The 18,996-nt window shown below is 45.0% G+C and overlaps 1 protein-coding gene across 2 annotated transcripts in view; it reads left to right on the forward strand.

The window, feature by feature from the left end:
- Positions 1–10,775, forward strand: part of LRRC74B (leucine rich repeat containing 74B) — a 61,161-nt gene extending 50,386 nt beyond the window's left edge. For both annotated transcript variants that reach the window (XM_075320163.1, XM_075320173.1), the window contains 2 exons: positions 3,063–3,148; positions 8,159–10,775. In XM_075320163.1, the coding sequence (XP_075176278.1) occupies positions 3,063–3,148; positions 8,159–8,201 (129 nt within the window). In that variant the 3' untranslated portion in view covers positions 8,202–10,775. The remainder of the gene's footprint in view (positions 1–3,062; positions 3,149–8,158) is intronic.
- Positions 10,776–18,996: the final 8,221 nt, after the last annotated feature.

Raw genomic sequence — 18,996 nt, forward strand, 5'->3', positions numbered from 1 at the left:
ATACACATCGGGTTAATTAACCCGATGTGTACAGCAGCTACATGTGCAGAGAGCCGGAGCCGGCAGCACAGGCAGCGTGAGAGCTGCGGAGGCTCGTAACTAAGGTAAATATCGGGTAACCACCTTGGTTACCCGATGTTTATCTTGGATACAGCTTACCTCAGCTGTCAGACGCCGGCTCCTGCTCCCTGCTCGCTTCATTTGTCGCTCTCTCGCTGTCACACACAGCGATCTGTGTGTCACAGCGGGAGAGCGGCTTTGAAGAAAACGAACCAGGGCTGTGTGTAACGAGCAGCGATCTCGCAGCAGGGGCCAGATCGCTGCTCAGTGTCACACACAGCGAGATCGCTAATGAGGTCACTGCTGCGTCACAAAAAGCGTGACTCAGCAGCGATCTCGGCAGCGAGCTCGCTGTGTGTGAAGCACCCCTAACTGCTCACCTGGTGACAGCTTTCGGCTTCATTCCTGATAAGACTTCAGTTCTGAATTCTTCCTACTCTTGTTTGTCCAAGGCTTTTTCCTGGTATTATCTGAGACTTAAGGTGGTGGCACACACAGCGACGACGACAACGACTTCGCTGCTACGTCACCATTTTCTGTGACGTTGCAGCGACGTCCCGTCGCTGTCGCTGTGTGTGACATCCAGCAACGAGCTGGCCCCTGCTGTGAGGTCGTTGCTCGTTGCTGAATGTCCTGCTTCATTTTTTCGTCGTCGCTCTCCCACTGTGAAGCACACATCGCTGTGTGTGACAGCGAGAGAGCGACGAAATGAAGCGAGCAGAGAGCAGGAGCCGGCGTCTGGCAGCTGCGGAAAGCTGTAACCAGGGTAAACATCGGGTAACCAAGGGAAGACCTTTCCCTGGTTACCCGATATTTACCTTCGTTACCAGCCTCCGCCGCTCTTGCTGCTAGTGCCGGCTCCTGCTCTGTGCACATGTAGCTGCAGTACACATCGGGTAATTAACTCTATGTGTACTGTAGCTAGGAGAGCAAGGAGCCAGCGCTAAGCAGTGTGCGCGGCTCCCTGCTCTCTGCACTGTGACATGTAGCTGCAGTACACATCGGGTTAATTAACCCAATGTGTACTGTAGCTAGGAGAGCAAGGAGCCAGCGCTAAGCAGTGTGCGCGGCTCCCTGCTCTCTGCACATGTAGCGACGTTATGATCGCTGCTGCGTCGCTGTGTTTGACAGCTAAGCAGCGATCATAACAGCGACTTACAAGGTCGCTGTTACGTCACAGAAAATGGTGACGTAACAGCGATGTCGTTTATTTCCAGCCATTGCTGGTATCTCATAGTTTTGTCCTTCCACTGTTTCTTGTACCTCCTGAAGTCTGTCCAGTCACTAATAGTCAATGAATGGCTGTTTGGGGTTGCGGTTCCTGGTTGTTGCTCCTGGACCCATCAAAACCCGTTTCTGGTCCTCATTTCTGATATCCCCTGGTTCGATTAAGGCCAGTTCCTTGATTCTGCTACTGATATCACTCTGGTCTGACTCTGGACCATGTTCCTTGCATCTCCTAGTTCCAGTTTTTTGTATTTTCTTGGATTTTATGTTAATAGTTTTATTTCTTAGCTAGCCTTTCCCTGGACTCATCGCTCATGACTATATTCCTGCCTTGTGCTGTGATCATGGTCTTGTTTAACACTACTTACTCCTTTCCTATCTCCATAGGTCTGTAGCAAGCACCATGTGTTGTCTTGTTCCTGTCGAGTCTAACTAACTATTCTTCTGATGGCATCCTACGTGTTCCACAGCAGCAATTACCTCCTAGTGGGCGCTAGGGCTAATTATGAAGGAATCCCTTAGATTTTGAGTTTGTCTAGGCATATCAAAACAACTTTTTGTGTCTGTATGTATATATCTCTATATATACAGTGTGTGTGTGTGTGTGTGTGTGTGTGTGTGTGTGTGTGTATATGTGTATATATATATCTATATATAAATATATATAACGGGTGTACTAAGTATTGAACATGACACCAATATTCTAAGTAAATATATTTCTAAAGTTGCTAGTGACATGAATTTCTCACCTGATGTCAGTAACAACCTATCCATTTCACATAGGGAAAAATGTCAAACCATTAATGTCCACAAATTCAGTTATGTGGCATAATGAGAAATGACAAAGGGAAAAAGTGTACTAATTATTACACCATCATATTGTTCAGTATTTTACAGACATTATCATCAATATCCCCATTGGGGCTCACAATCTAAATTCCCTATCAGTATGTCTTTGGAGTGTGGGAAGAAACCAGAGAACCCGGTGGAAACCACACAAACATGGGGAGAACATACAAATTCCTGCAGATGTTGGCTTTGGTGGGAGTTGTTTTTAGGGAAGTTTATTATTCGGCAAGTCCGATTTCAGACTGCCTAGCTTTTTGATCTCATGAAAAAAAATACATGTCTTGTGGCGGATTTCATACAAAGAACACAAGAACACTTGACTGAATGAGTGCTTTTCTGTTTGGGAGAGTGGGTCGATGTGCCTGCCAGCCATACAGACACCTTGAAGGCAGCATAAAAATAATCCTTGGCAGCAGTTCACCCTGTGTAAACAAGTGATGTTATGCCAATAACATGATGCTTTACGCAGAAAGAATAATCATGATGATGAGTTGGTCTTATCTACTGTCTATATGAACACACCACACCCCAGCCTCCTGGCCTGATGAATGACATTGTAGGCCGGTGGCTTGGCTGAGCCTCTGGCCCAGACCATGTACATTGAAGCTGGCTGGATACAGCGATTCATTCAACTTCAGAGCAGTGCTTGCATGCTCTGTAGCAAACAGCTTACAAGTGTGTGTTCTTTGCCTAGAAATCCAGACACCCCTAATTTACTTAGCAGTACACAATAAAATTAGAAATGCCTCTGTGCTTTAGAACGGAGAGGATTTTAAGAGCGAGAGGTTTGCTTGTTGTTTTTTAAAGCACTTCTATATAGTCAATTGGCACTCTTTACTAGGCCAAAAACGGGTCACTTAAATGCACCTTATAAAAACATGTAGACCCGTAGGCTACATTACTGATTGTTTTATTTTCTATTACAGAAAACAGGAATTGCTATGTCAAAAGAAGAAATTCAGCAACTGACTACCTTCTTGGACAAAGACAAGAGCGGCATGATTGATATCAGGTGTCTATTAAATGTTGTATAGCTAATACAATATTGGACTGTTATGGGATATACAGTGGGCCAAATAAGTATTTGATACTCTGTCGACTTTACAAGTTTTCCCACCTACAAAGAATGAAGGTCTAATTTTTATCATAGGTACTCTTCAATGGTGACAGACAAAATCAATTTTTTTTTTTTAGAAAATCACATTGTGTGATTTTTAAATAATTAAGTAGTATTTTATTGCATGAAATAAGTATTTGATGCAATAAAAAGCAGAAACCTTTGTTTGAAATTTATAGAGGTCAGAAGTTTGAGTTTACATACACTGCAACAGAGATTTTGGCCCACTCTTCCATACAGATCTTCTCCAGATCTTCAGATCTTTAAGGTTTCATGGGCAACATTGAGTTTTAGCTCCCTCCAAAGAATTTCTATTGGGTTCAGGTCTGAAGACTGGCTAGGCCACTCCAGGACCTTGAAATGCTTCTTAGAGAACCACTCCTAGCCACGACCCATCTTAAATGTTGCTACTGAGGGAAAGAGGTTGTTAGCCAAAATCTTGAGATATTTGACCTCATCGTTCCTCCCTTCAATACGGTCTTCCTGTCCCCTTTGCAGAAAAGTAACCCCAATGCATGTTTCCACCCCCATGCTTCACGGTTGGGATGGTGTTCTTGGGGTTGTAGTCACCCTTCTTCCTCTAAACACAGTGAGTGGAGTTGAAGCAAATATTTTGGTCTCATCTGACCACATGACCTTCTCCCATGCCTCCTCTAGATCATCCAGATGGTCATTGGCGAACTTCAAATGGGTATGGACATGTGCTGGCATGAGCAGGGGAACTTGCGTGCCATGCAGGATTTTAATCCATGACGGTGTTGTGTGTTACTAATGGTAATCTTTGAGACTGTGGTCCCCCAGCTCTCTTCAGGTCATTGACCAGGTCCTCCCGTGTAGTTCTGGGCTCATTCCTGACTTTTCTCAGAATCATCCTTACCCCATGAGGCAACATCTTGAATGCAGTCTGAGACCGAGTAAGATTAACAGTCATCTTGTGTTTCTTCCATCTTCTAATAATTGTGCCAACAGTTGTTGCCTTCTCACCAAGCTGCTTGCCTATTGACCTATAGCCCATCCCAGCCTTGTGCAGGCCTACAATTTTGTCTCTGGTATCTTTAGACAGCTATTTAGTCTTTTCCATGGTGGACAGGTTGGAGTGTGACTGATTGAGTGTGTAGACAGTTGCCTTTTATAGAGGTAACACGTTCAAACAGGTACAATTAACACAGGTAATGAGTGCAGAGTAGGAGGGATTCGTAAAGGAAAATAATAGGTCTGTCAGAGCCAGAATTCTTGCTGGTTGGTAGGTGATAAAATACTTATTTAATTTAATAAATACACATTCATTATTTAAAAATCATACAATGTGATTTTCTGGATTTTTTTTTTAATTCTGTCTCACAGTTGAAGTGTACCTAAGATAAAAGTTACAGACCTCTCCATTCTTTATAGGTGGGAAAACTTGCAAAATCGGCAGTGTATCAAATACTTATTTTCCCCACTGTGGGTGCTATATCACAATATGTATGCTGTGGGAACTTGGCAACTTGTATATGAGAAAAATATCTTTGATGAAAAAACATTATAGTGTCCAAAAATTAATATATTGCAAGTGGCATAGCTACTGCTTGTGCCACCTGGGGCGGTAGTCAAATTTGCCGCCCCCCTCCGTTGGCCGTTGATAATCCAGAAACCTTCAAAAATCCGGAAAGCCATTAAAATATTTATTTTTCATGGAACTACAATCAAAGATCTAATTGTAGACTGCTGCTGTTAGTCCTAGACTTTCACCTTTTTACACACATACAGGGGTGGAGGTGGGTAGCACTTACCGCCCGGTCACGGAGGAGAGGGGGCCCACACAGCGCCGGAGGTCTTCTGGCTGGCACTCCGCCTCCTTCATCTGTGGGACTGAGCAGGCCGCGTGGTAGCTCTGCCCACAGATGAAGCTCAAACCAGGAGGACGCTGTGGTCTGCGCGCCTTAATGGGACGGCAGCCACAGTTTCCGAGGACTGCGGTCCCCGGAACTCGGCCCCGGGGGCAGGAGAACTGAAGGCGATTGCCCAAAATGCCGCCCCCCTGACACATGCCGCCCAGGGCGGATCGCCCCCTCCGCTCCCCCTTTGCTACGCCACTGAATATAATAGTACAATTTACATTTTTAGTTCTGGCAGATGACATGTTGGGCACAAATATGTGAGCTAACCAGTTAGATGGTTCACTACTAAATGGAGAACTACTATAGTTCTTCTAATCCTTACGTCAGCACATAACTGATGTTATCTAACCGAGATGTATTATACTGGAGATACACATGATGCATTGTGCGTACCCATGAACATACACACCCAGAATGAATTAGAATGCATGCTTATTTTAATAGACTAGGGCAGGGCTGGGCAAAGTAAGGAAAAAGGGCTGAAAAAAGTGGACCGCGGGTCACACTGTGCCCTCCCCCCGTCCATCTTCTGCTGCTGCCGCGGCTCCACGGTGTAACCCCTGGTTCCATCCTGAAGATGCAGACGGCGGTGAAAACATTGGTAGAGGAGGGCCACTGGCTCCATCTTCCACTAATCCGCATGACACTGCAAACATGATGACGTCACATCGAGTGTGCTGTGTAGAGCATCAGACTGGTGCAGAGCGCAGGGGAACGGGTTTAAGGTATGTGGTGTTTTTTTCCCCATGTGTACGGGATGTTTCCATGTATGTAGAAGGCTGTGTGTGGACTCATAATGTATATAGGGCACTATGTGGAGGCTCAGAAATGTATATTGGAGGCTATGTGGGGGCTCATGCTTCATTTAGGAGGCTATGTGGGGCTCCTGATTTATATAGACAAGTATGTGTAAGCTTACGAGCAGGGCCCTATTTCCTTTTGTAGCTGCTGAAATATGTGTGAATTTGTATTGTTTTTGTCTATGTGAGCCCCCTTGATTGTAAAGCACTGCGGAATATGTTGGCGCTATAAAATAAACTTTATTATTATGATTATTATGTGGCGGCACAAAGTTTATAGGAGGCTATGTGGGGGTTCATGCTGTATTTAGAAAGCTATATTGGACTCATAATGTATATAGAAGGCTATGTGGAGGCTAATGCTGTATTTAGGAAGCTATACGGGGCTCATAATGTGTCTACAAGGCTATATGGGGCTCATAATGTATATCGGAGGCTATATGGGACTCAATGTATATAGGAGGCTATGTGGGGCTTATAATTTATATAGGAGGCTATCTGGGACTCATGTTGTATTTAGGAGACTGTGGGGGCTCATACTGTATATTATAGGGTGCTATAGAGGGGTTAAAATACTACAGTATATAGAAACTATGTTGGGCTTACACTATATATAGAAGGACTATGTGGGGGTTCAAAGTGAATACAGAGGGGTTATGTTGGGTCTCATATTGTATATAAGGGGCTTGGTGGGTGCTCATACTGTACATACGGAGGCTATGTGGGGGCTCATGCTGTATATAGGGGGGCAGTGTGTCGGCTTATACTATCTATTGAAGGTTATGTGGAGGCTCATACTGTATGTAAGGGGCTGTGTTGATCCTCATACTGTATATAGGGGGAAGGTAGCATACTTAATTTTGCTCAATATTAAGTGATACAATTAATATTAATATAACATAATTATAATTAATATGTTAATATTAATATTGAGCAGAATTAATGTCAACATATTGCTTCAGGCCTCCATACTAGTAACGGTCTCTCATGTGGCCCCTCAAGAAAATTAATTGTCCATCCATGATCTAAGGGGTACTTCTCACATAGCGAGATCGCTAGTGAGATCGCTGCTGAGTCACAGGTTTTGTGATGTACCAGTGACCTCATCAGCGATCTCGCTGTGTGTGATACTAAGCAGCGACCTGGCCCCTGCTGTGAATTCCCTGATCCTTACACACTGTTCTGGTTCATTTTTTGCTCATTGCTCTCCCGCTGTGAAGCACACATTGCTGTGTTTGACAGTGAAAGATAACGATCTGAATGTGCAGGGAGCAGGGAGCTAGCTTCTGGCAGCCTGCAATAAGCTGGTAACCAAGGTACATATCGGGTATCCAAGCAAAGTGCTTTGCTTAGTAACCCGATGTGTATCATGCTTACGTGTGCAGGGAGCTGGCTTCTGGCAGCTGCGGACGCTGGTAACCAAGGTACATATCGGGTATCCAAGCAAAGCGCTTTGCTTAGTAACCCGATGTGTACCATGGTTACGAAGCACAGCGTCGTTACACAGGTCGCTGATGGCTGATCTCTGATCGCTGTGGAGATCTGCCTGATTGACAGCTCACCAGCGACCATGTAGCGACGCTCCAGCGATCCCTGCCAGGTCAGATCGCTGGTGGGATCGCTGGAGCGTCGCTTAAGTGACGGTATCCTAAGAGGTAATGTTTTGGCTGATGGAGAGTGACATGGCTGGCATGCCAGGGTAAGGAGGCTTTAAGGCCACCTAGTACGCCACTGGAAATTAGATATGCAAATTGAGAGGAAGAGGACTCTAGTGCCATCTATTGGAGATAGTAATCCTAAAAGTCAATATCGACCCTTTAACGAGCAGCACAGTCTTGCTCAATGCAAGTCTATCCCCTCTAGTCGGATTCTGGCCAGGAGTCTGCACATCACATACTTGCAGCCACGTGACCGCTGTTCCTGGCTCTGATGCTGGCGAATCCTCACAGAACACAGTGTGTGTGATGTGAGGATTCACAGGTCTGCAGTCACATAGGCTGACAGATCGAGTGACTGCAGACTTGTCATTTTAAGCCAGACCACCATTTTAACATCACGGAGATATGGAAAGCCAGCTGGTGCTAGAGAGGGATATCCATATCATGGTAGTTTATGTGCTACACTGATGTCTAATAATTAGATTCTTTGTTTAATTGTCTATATAAAAGTTTTCTCATTTGGGTTTACTGTATTGCTGTCATAAAATGCTCTTTGTTTCTTTACAGTGTTTTTTATAGAGCGCTGACGTCTGGATGCCTACAGCCATAAAGTTCATGTTTTCTTCAGCAATTTCATCTTTATAATCGTTATTTTTGTTCATTGTTTGTTTCTGTTTTGTATTGTTTATAATTTAAGAGGGTTATCAAGTTCTTTAAAACGGAAGGCTTATTTTCTATATAGGCCATCAATTTTAGATTTCTGGGAGTATGTGTCTGGGCACTCCGCTGAATGGGATAGGGGCGCTCCTGCAAACGCTATGTCCATGAGTGTAAACAATGAAGTTATTGAAATCAATATTGGATCGATAGAGGACTGGCTCAAGCCTTTGTTTGAATATGAAAGCGCGTCTCCATGTCCCCTTCGTTGTTTAGACTCATCCGTACTGCACGTGCCATACTCTTTTCATATCAACTTCCATTGAAAAAAAAAAAAACATCTTGCTTACAGCACCACTCCAGTATTTGTTTTTCAAGCGCTGGAGTGGCACTTTAAATGTAAGGCCCCTGCCCCTGTCATATACTCACCTTTCGGCAGCTTTATAGTTTTTTTGGCACCGCTCTGGTCCCGTGGCAGCATCTTGTGCCTGTAACTTCTGAATGGTCAAACGTTACGCTAAAAGCGCTCAATGCAAGTCTATGAGAGCCAGAATGAGGCTCTCATAGACTTGTATTGAGTTGTGACCTCCGGCGCTCCCCATGAAACACTGGAGCTGCCGCCATGTGACAAGTCAACCGGAGCGGCGTGATAATAGATGAAGGAAGTGGAGGAGTATCACACAGGGACAGGGGACTTACATTTAAAGCACCACTCCAGTGGTGAAATAAAGAAAAATGCTCTAGAGGTGCTTTAAATAAAAGTCAGTGGGAAGGTTATAAAAATGTGTTTGTGGCGTTTTTATATCCTTCCCATCGAATCCTAATGTGTAATATAGAGCAGCTTTATGGCCTTAAGAATTAACAGGCCACTTCTTTTAAAGATTTGTAGTTTTTGAAAATCTGAAGCTGATTACAAACAAACAACAACACTAAAAGTATAAAGAGCAAGTTGGGTTTTTTTTTCCAATAGAAATTAAAAGGAAGAGTCTCAAGAGGTTTTTGAGCAATTTTTCAAGCGCTTTTTAAAGCAGACCCACCACTCCAAAAGACTCTTCAACATACTCCATGTGCACATACCATTAGGAGAAGAGTAAACAGTGACGGGGCACAGAGCGTGCTGGACTGCCACTATTCAATTCAAGCAATTGATTGGCCGGAGTGCTGAGAATGAAATAGACCACACTAATGTAAAATGTATGACCCATCTCAAGGATATGACCTCATTTATCACTTTTAAACAAGTGGAAAGTTGCTGAAATGGATTTTTTTTTCCATAAAGTCTGAGCGCCGATTCCAAGAATGATCTTACCCAAAGTACATTTCTGGAGAAGTGGATATCCATTGTTGTCACTTGCCAATAGAAAAAACGGAAGCAGTTAAACATGTGCTAATCAATATGTCTTAAAGGGAACCTGTCAGGTTCAATATGTACCCAGAAACACAAACAATTCTGGGTACATAATGCTAATTCCTGCCTAAACGTCCCTGTATCTAGTAGCATAGGTAAAGTATTTCTAAAGATCTTTTATGCTAATGAGGCCAAGAATTAGTCCCCTGCATACACCTGGCTTCATAGTCGCATGACCGAAATTCCGGGGTCATGCGCACTGAGCCAAAATCCAGTGTCGGACGCGATGGCAGCGGAGAGGTGAGTGAGATCATCCTATGATGCTGCACATTCATAAGCATTAGCATGCACATCCACAGGGCCGTACTAACATGCTAATGGAGCCGACTAGCCAGGGGAACTAACGCCCAGGGGACTAGTCCTCTCGCTCATTAGCATACGGTAGAAGATCTTTAGAAATACTTTTTCTAAAGATCTCTTTATCTATGCTACTAGATACAGGGACAGTTAGGCAGGGATTAGCAATATGCACCCAGAACTGCTCGTGGTTCTGGGTGCATATTGCATCTTACAGGTTCCCTTGAAAAATTCTTGGCAGAAGACCCATATAAGCAGAATCATAAGGCAATGTTCCCACGTAGCTTAAAGGCTATGTGTTTTCTGTCTGCTGCGTTTTTTGTCTAGAAAATCTACTGTCCAAGCAAAGGGCATTAGATTCATGATCGCTCCAGACCACTGTGCACTGTGCTGAACCACTGTGTGTTTATTGGTTTCTATGGGGAGACTGACAAAAACACATAAGAAAAAGTTTTAGAATCAAAGCTTTTCTGTACTAAAAAAAATGGCATCAAAAACGCTGCTTTAAGTCTGCAACAAATTTGCATCATATAAAGGGTAAAATGCATAACAACCCCCACAATATTCAGACAACATTGAGTATTTTAGCGAGAATACCTGCAGAAAAAAAGCAGCAGACAAAAACACAGCATTTACGCTATAGGAAATACAATGTTTGTTTTATTTCTCATGTTAGATAATTACAGATCATATATAATAAAGCCAATATATCCTGTCATAAGATCTTCAGTGGTTGGGTTAACTGTTCCTGTGCTAGATTTAACACAAGCCATGTACCATATTCTTACTATGTTAAAGTCTATTAAAATATATTATACGTTACGCCTAGGAATATTGTGGATTATTTATTTATATAATACTAGAAGGTGGCCCGATTCTAACACATCGGGTATTCTAGAATTTATTGTGTAGTTGATGTATGATTTCTGTTATATATATAGATGTTGTTGTGTGTAGTTGCCAGTGTTTGTGTAGGGCACTGTAAATGTTCTGGGTGTTGTATGGGTGGGGGGGGTGAGAGCGGTGTTGTTTGTGTGTCGCATTGTGTGTGTTGCGTTGTTTGTGGAGCGCTGTGTGTCTGCAGTGATGTGTGTGGGTGGTGCTGTGTGTGTTGCACAGTTTGTGCGTGTGGGTGCGTGTGTTTTGGGGGGGAGGTATGTTTTGTGCAATGTGTGTGTTGCGCGGTATGTGCGTATATTTGTGTGTGCCGCAGTGTTTGTGTGTTGTATGTGTGTGCGGCGTTGTCTGTGTGAGTGGGTGTCTGTGTAGGGGGGTGTTTGTGGTTCCCAGTGTGTGTGGTGTGTTGTGCGGTGCATGTGTGGCGGTGTGTGTGTGTTTTCGGGGGAGGTGTGCACCCCCCATCGTGCTCCATCCCCCATGCTGTGCACCCCCCATCGTGTTTCATCCCCCCCATTCTGGGCACCCCCCATCGTGCTCCATCCCCCATGCTGCACCCCCCATCGTGCTCCATCCCCCATGCTGCACCCCCCATCGTGCTCCATCCCCCATGCTACGCAACCCCCATCGTGTTTCATCCCCCCATTCTGGGCACCCTCCATCGTGCTCCATCCCCCATGCTGCACCCCCATCGTGCTCCATCCCCCCATTCTGGGCACCCCCCATCGTGGTCCACCCCCCATGCTGCACACCCCCATCGTGCTCCATCCCCCATGCTGCGCACCCCCCATCGTGTTTCATCCCCCCATTCTGGGCACCCCCCATCGTGGTCCACCCCCCATGCTGCACTCCCCATTGTGCTCCATCCCCCATGCTGCGAACCCCTCAGAGAGGAGTATAATAGGAGGATTATAATAGGAGGAGTAGTCCTGGGGAAAGAGGAGTATAATCGGAGGAGTTGTCCTGGGGGGAGGTGTACAGGTGCCCAACGTGTGTGGGGGGTGTAGCCGAGCGGGCATAGTGTGAGGGGGTGTGGCCGAGCGGGCATAGTGTGAGGGGGCGTGGCCTACTGGGCATCATGTGTGGGGCGTGGCCTAGCGGGCATCGTGTGCGGTCGGCGTGGCCTAGCGGGCATCGCGTGGGGGGCGTGGCCTAGCGAGCATCGCATGCGGGGGGCGTTGCCTAGCGGTCACCGCATGCGGGGCGTGGCCTAGGGGGCATCGTGTGCGGGGACGTGGCCTAGCGGGCATCGTGTGTGGGGGCGTGGCCTAGCGGGCATAGTAAGCGGGGGGCGGGGCCTGGCCAAACGGCCAATCCATGTGGGAGGCGGGGCCGAGCCGAGCGGCCAATCCGTGTGGGGGGGTGGGGCCGTCGGTTGTCACTGTAAGGACACAATGTCACTGTAATGACACAATTTAGGAGCAAGACAGACAGACAGAATAAGGCAATTATATATATATATATATATATATATATATATATATATATATATATATATATATATATATATACAGTATACTGTATTATTACACCCCAATGAAGGTTTTAGCGCAAAGCTAATACTGGAACCACACTTGTGTGTGACTCGCGTGGATCGCATTGCACTGCCCGGACCAGCCGCCGGCTCTCCTGACAGGAGCAGGTCGGCTTCATGTATTTCTATGCACAAACAAGGTGAAAATGATTCAGTGGCCAAGTCTATCTCCTGATCTGAACGCAATGAAATACTTACGGACGATTCGGAAGACACAAGTTGAGCATCACGCTCCAAATACTTGATGTACCGTATTTTTCGGACCATAAGACGCACTTTTTTTCCCCCAAATGTTGGGGGAAAGTGGGGGGTGCGTCTTATGGTCTGAATGTGGCTGCGGGGAATGTGGGTGCTGCGGTGGAGCGGGTCATCGGGGGCACGAGCAGGCTGTAGCAGCCTGCCGTGACCACGTGGACCCGCTCATTTAATATGCACGCCCATCCCCCGCCCATCATCCCTCAGCGCTGAAGCCGGCGCTGACAGGTGGGCGGGATGATGGGCGGGGGATAAACAGCCGGCTCGCATGATCACCCCTGGCAACTACGGCCTGGAGTGATCATGTGCGGCTGTATTCACTGCACCCCGTGCATCATCATCAGCGCGGGGAGCAGTGAATCAGTGTACAGTACTCACCGTTCCCCTGCAGCATCGCTCGTCCTCCCGTCTGTGTCAGCGGCAGCGCCGCTGATTGGAGCCGTCCCCATTGCCCTGCTGGATGGCGATCATCTCCTGTGTTTGTGCCGGCGGCTGAGTGGAGCTAGCGGCGCGCACAGCGATGACGTCAACGCTGTGCGCACGTGTCCACACGCAGCCTCCGGGACACTGGCACAGACACAGGAGATGATCGCGATGCAGCAGGGTAATGGGGACGGCTCCAATCAGCGCTGCCGCTGACACAGACGGGAGGACGAGCGATGCTGCAGGGAGTGAGGTAAAGTGAGGTGAGTATGAACGCTTATTTTTTTTTATGTGCCACAGGATGCGGCCATACACCAGGATGGGGGCATATTATGAGCCGGATGGGGGCATATTATGAGCCAGATGGGTCATATTATGAGCCGGATGGGGGCATATTATGAGCCAGATGGGGGCATATTATGAGCCAGATGGGGGCATATTATGAGCCAGATGGGGGCATATTATGAGCCATATGGGGGCATATTATGAGCCAGATGGGGGCATATTATGAGCCAGATGGGGGCATATTATGAGCCAGATGGGGGCATATTATGAGCCAGATGGGGGCATATTATGAGCCAGATGGGGGCATATTATGAGCCAGATGGGGGCATATTATGAGCCAGATGGGGGCATATTATGAGCCGGATGGGGGCATATTATGAGCCGGATGGGGGCATATTATGAGCCAGATGGGGGCATATTATGAGCCAGATGGGGGCATATTATGAGCCAGATGGGGCCATATGCCATGATGGGTTATATAGCAGGATGCGGCCACATGCCAGTATATAGCAGGATGCGGCCATATGGCAGGATTACGGTATATAGCAGGATGAGGGACATATACTGTTTTATACCAGGCAGGGAGGATCATTACCAGGATGCGGCACCTTAGTAGAGAATTTGGGGACATTACAACCATAAAAGTGTCAGCAGCAGATCCTCGCCCCATAACAGTGTGTCATGACCACATTTTTTGCTTAAAATTTTATTTTCCTATTTTCCTCCTCTAAAACCAGGGTGCGTCTTATAGTCCGGTGCGTCTTATAGTCCGAAAAATACGGTAGTTGTTTTTGATGTGGATCGTATTAGTTTTTGCATTAACCAATTTGAATTAAACAGTAATGAAAGTTATATTATTAAGTGAAACCTGTCATGTCCCCAAATGCTATTGACCTGCTGATATGGGGTTAATCTGCAAGTTAATAGCATTCTAAGGGCGCATGCAAATATCTGTGTAAATTGGCCCGAGCACAGATCGCAATGCACAGACTGTCCATGATCACACAAGACCCATACATTCACATACTAATAACACTGAGACAGACTACAGAGTATGGATTGGAATAAATTGGCCATTTGTTTATTAAGGGTTACCAAATAATCAAATATATAAAACCATAACAAAACATTACCATATAAAACCATACCAAAACTTCACAAAGATAATAACCAGAATCCACCCAGAGACTCTGGGCGATTTTTCCCACACGGACGCTAATGCCTCATTAGCGTCCCCCCACACGACCAACAAGCCAATTTTCCACCATACTCTGTAATCCCAGATTAAATATATCTATACCAATATCAGATAGATGTACCCCATCTGACCTATATATGCCGTGTTCAAAACCTTCTAGATCCAGATGCCTAAAGGAAGCTTCCCCAATAGAAAAGAAAAATTTAGATAAAACCCTATTAATCCGTTTTCTAATCTTTTCCATAAATAAAAACTGGGATCCACACCAAACCAACCTGGGGATGATTTCAGAGAACACCAGCGCTGCTGAAGGAAAAATATTTTTAACCAAAACAATGTCTCTTTTTATTCGAGCAATAAAATCAAGAGTTCGTACTTTTCCTATATCGTTCCCTCCAACATGAATGATTAATAAATCAGGAGATGGGTAGTACGCTGCTCTCTTTCTCAACTCAACCAAAAGGTGCTCCCATTTCATACCCCGGCTGCTAAGCCAGAAAATGTTAACCTGTTCATGAGCAAATGCAAGGTTCTCAGTATATGTCCGAGCAGAGGCATGCTTCTGGGCCCAATAAACAAACGAGTGGCCAATAATCCAGACAGTCAGGGGCTCTGTAAACAAAAATGATTAGGTAAGCAACAAATGAGGCCTGACATACAGTTGGTACCGCCCTGAAGACCATCTCCCCAACTTCATAATTTTTCCTTTATTCAGTCCCAGGCTGGCTGCCACCGTGGCGGCCCCAATTCTAAAAGAATGCGAAGATATCTTCACATCCTCTTCCCCAAAAATGACAGACAACGTTTTAAAATTAAATTAAACTGAAATTTTGTTGCTGGGTCGCCCAAGCTATGAATAAATAAAGCTCCAGCCAAAGGAGGGCGAACGCCTAACCACTGTCTAAGGTTAAAAACTGGACACAGACGTGAATTGGCAATGGATGAAAGCTTAATTAATTGACCACTCTTCAATTGATCAGTTTTTGAGCTACTAACAGAAATAAAACAATGAGCTCTAAAAACCTTCACGTCCTCAAACATTAACCCACTAACAACCTTCTTACTGTGAGAAACTAACTCCGAAATCCGCAATGCAGCGAAAAAGGCCAAAACAAAAGCAGCCCGGAACAACAATGTCTCAAAACTATTCAAACAAACAGACGCCAGTGCAACCCATAATTCTTCTAACAATTCCATTGAGATTGGGCGTCTAGCATCAGCCTGGATTGAACCTTTCTTAAGCCCTTTAAAAAACTGCCTAATAGAGAAAAAAGAAAAAAGCGACTGAAAACCCCATATTTTCAGAAAAAATGAAATACCTGACAAGGCTTTGTGTAATGCAGAATGACTACTCCCTCCCAACAATTCAAAGTGTATGTAAGCCCAAACTGCAGGCAACTCACCCCTGTGACTATCAAACCCTCTAGCATCACAAAACTGCTTCCACTTGTTCCATGCAGCAGCATAAGCTGCCCATGTATTTGGAGCCAGAGAATTCTTTATACAGTTAGGTCCAGAAATATTTGGACAGTGACACAAGTTTTGTTATTTTAGCTGTTTACAAAAACATGTTCAGAAATACAATTATATATATAATATGGGCTGAAAGTGCACACTCCCAGCTGCAATATGAGAGTTTTCACATCCAAATTGGAGAAAGAGTTTAGGAATCATAGCTCTGTAATGCATAGCCTCCTCTTTTTCAAGGGACCAAAAGTAATTGGACAAGGGACTCTAAGGGCTGCAATTAACTCTGAAAGCGTCTCCTTCGTTAACCTGTAATCAATGAAGTAGTTAAAAGGTCTGGGGTTGATTACAGGTGTGTGGTTTTGCATTTGGAAGCTGTTGCTGTGACCAGACAACATGCGGTCTAAGGAACTCTCAATTGAGGTGAAGCAGAACATCCTGAGGCTGAAAAAAAAGAAAAATCCATCAGAGAGATAGCAGACATGCTTGGAGTAGCAAAATCAGCAGTCGGGTACATTCTGAGAAAAAAGGAATTGACTGGTGAGCTTGGGAACTCAAAAAGGCCTGGGCGTCCACGGATGACAACAGTGGTGGATGATCGCCGCATACTTTTTTTGGTGAAGAAGAACCCGTTCACAACATCAACTGAAGTCCAGAACACTCTCAGTGAAGTAGGTGTATCTGTCTCTAAGTCAACAGTAAAGAGAAGACTCCATGAAAGTAAATACAAAGGGTTCACATCTAGATGCAAACCATTCATCAATTCCAAAAATAGACAGGCCAGAGTTAAATTTGCTGAAAAACACCTCATGAAGCCAGCTCAGTTCTGGAAAAGTATTCTATGGACAGATGAGATAAAGATCAACCTGTACCAGAATGATGGGAAGAAAAAAGTTTGGAGAAGAAAGGGAACGGCACATGATCCAAGGCACACCACATCCTCTGTAAAACATGGTGGAGGCAACGTGATGGCATGGGCATGCATGGCTTTCAATGGCACTGGGTCACTTGTGTTTATTGAGGACATAACAGCAGACAAGAGTAGCCGGATGAATTCTGAAGTGTACCGGGATATACTTTCAGCCCAGATTCAGCCAAATGCCGCAAAGTTGATCGGACGGCGCTTCATAGTACAGATGGACAATGACCCCAAGCATACAGCCAAAGCTACCCAGGAGTTCATGAGTGCAAAAAAGTGGAACATTCTGCAATGGCCAAGTCAATCACCAGATCTTAACCCAATTGAGCATGCATTTCACTTGCTCAAATCCAGACTTAAGACGGAAAGACCCACAAACAAGCAAGACCTGAAGGCTGCGGCTGTAAAGGCCTGGCAAAGCATTAAGAATGAGGAAACCCAGCGTTTGGTGATGTCCATGGGTTCTAGACTTAAGGCAGTGATTGCCTCCAAAGGATTCGCAACAAAATATTGAAAATAAAAATATTTTGTTTGGGTTTGGTTTATTTGTCCAATTACTTTTGACCTCCTAAAATGTGGAGTGTTTGTAAAGAAATGTGTACAATTCCTACAATTTCTAGCAGATATTTTTGTTCAAACCTTCAAATTAAACGTTACAATCTGCACTTGAATTCTGTTGTAGAGATTTCATTTCAAATCCAATGTGGTGGCATGCAGAGCCCAACTCGCGAAAATTGTGTCACTGTCCAAATATTTCTGGACCTAACTGTACAACCCGAGATTAAATCCCCAGAATCTGGAAGAAGTGCTCCGGACAAGCCACTTCTACCTGTCCCTTCCGTGTTCCTTCTCTCCACCCGGATAACCGCTGCAAAAAAGATAGAGATGAAACCACGGTCTGTTCCTGAGTCAACACTGCTTTCAACCAGATGTTAGCTCTCAAGCATTGCAAAACAATCTGCCTCAGCAACCTGGCTGACCAAAAACACTTGGAAGAGAGCGTGTTAACAGCAAAAACAAGACCTTTAATACTGGAACGAATACAAATCCTTTTATTAGCTAGAGCCTCGCCCCACAGGGAAACTACCACAAAAAACGCAAATAACTCCAAAACTACCTTTTTTTCTGTCAGGCCAACAGCTGACCATTTTTTGGGCCAGGCATCCGCCGACCAGACATTGCCTAAAGAAACTAAAAAACCAAGCGAAACATCTGTATAAAAACTAAGACCTAACTCCTCCGACGAACAAAACTGTTCCTGCAGACAACTAATACCATTAAACTCACACAGGAATCTTTTCCAAACCACTAAGTCCTCCCTCATTTCAGCCGATACCCGAAAATGTGCCATAGGAGAGCTAAGCCCCTTAATACTGTCATATAACCTGCGGCAAAACACCCTCCCCATGGGAATAATACGAAGGGCAAAATTGAGCGATCCCAACAAAGATTGTAGTTCACGAAGAGTGACCTTCTCCCTGAATACAATGCTATCAATCAAATCTTGTAGCTGTATAAATTTCTCAGCTGGAAGGCTGCATTCTAATGAAGCTGAATCAATTGTAATACCTAAAAAATCTAACTTCTGGCAAGGGGATACTGTCTTTTCGCCGGCCACAGGGACCCCAAAATGATTCATAAACATCAAAAACCTCTGTAGCAACTCCCCACACAAATCAGAATCCCTGTGGCCCACGAACAAGAAATCATCCAAGTAGTGCAGGATCCCACCAGATGGCACAGAATCATGCACCACCCAATGTAAAAATGACGAAAATGTTTCAAAATAAAAACATGACAAAGCAAACCCCATTGGTAAACACCTGTCGAAGTAAAACTCCCCATTAAAATAAAACCCTAAGGAGTTGAAACCAGAAGGATGAACAGGCAGTAATCGAAATGCCGACTTTATATCAGACTTTGCCAGCAGAGCTCCGCGACCAAACCGTCGAAGGAGCTCAACTGCCAAGTCAAATGATGCATAATGAACAGATGCATCCCTGGAATCAACTTCGTCATTAAGAGACCCTCCCTTTGGAAAAGATAAATGGTGTATCACCCTAAA

Source organism: Anomaloglossus baeobatrachus, chromosome 1 (genome assembly GCF_048569485.1).
Source record: "Anomaloglossus baeobatrachus isolate aAnoBae1 chromosome 1, aAnoBae1.hap1, whole genome shotgun sequence".
Classification (NCBI taxonomy): domain Eukaryota; kingdom Metazoa; phylum Chordata; class Amphibia; order Anura; family Aromobatidae; genus Anomaloglossus; species Anomaloglossus baeobatrachus.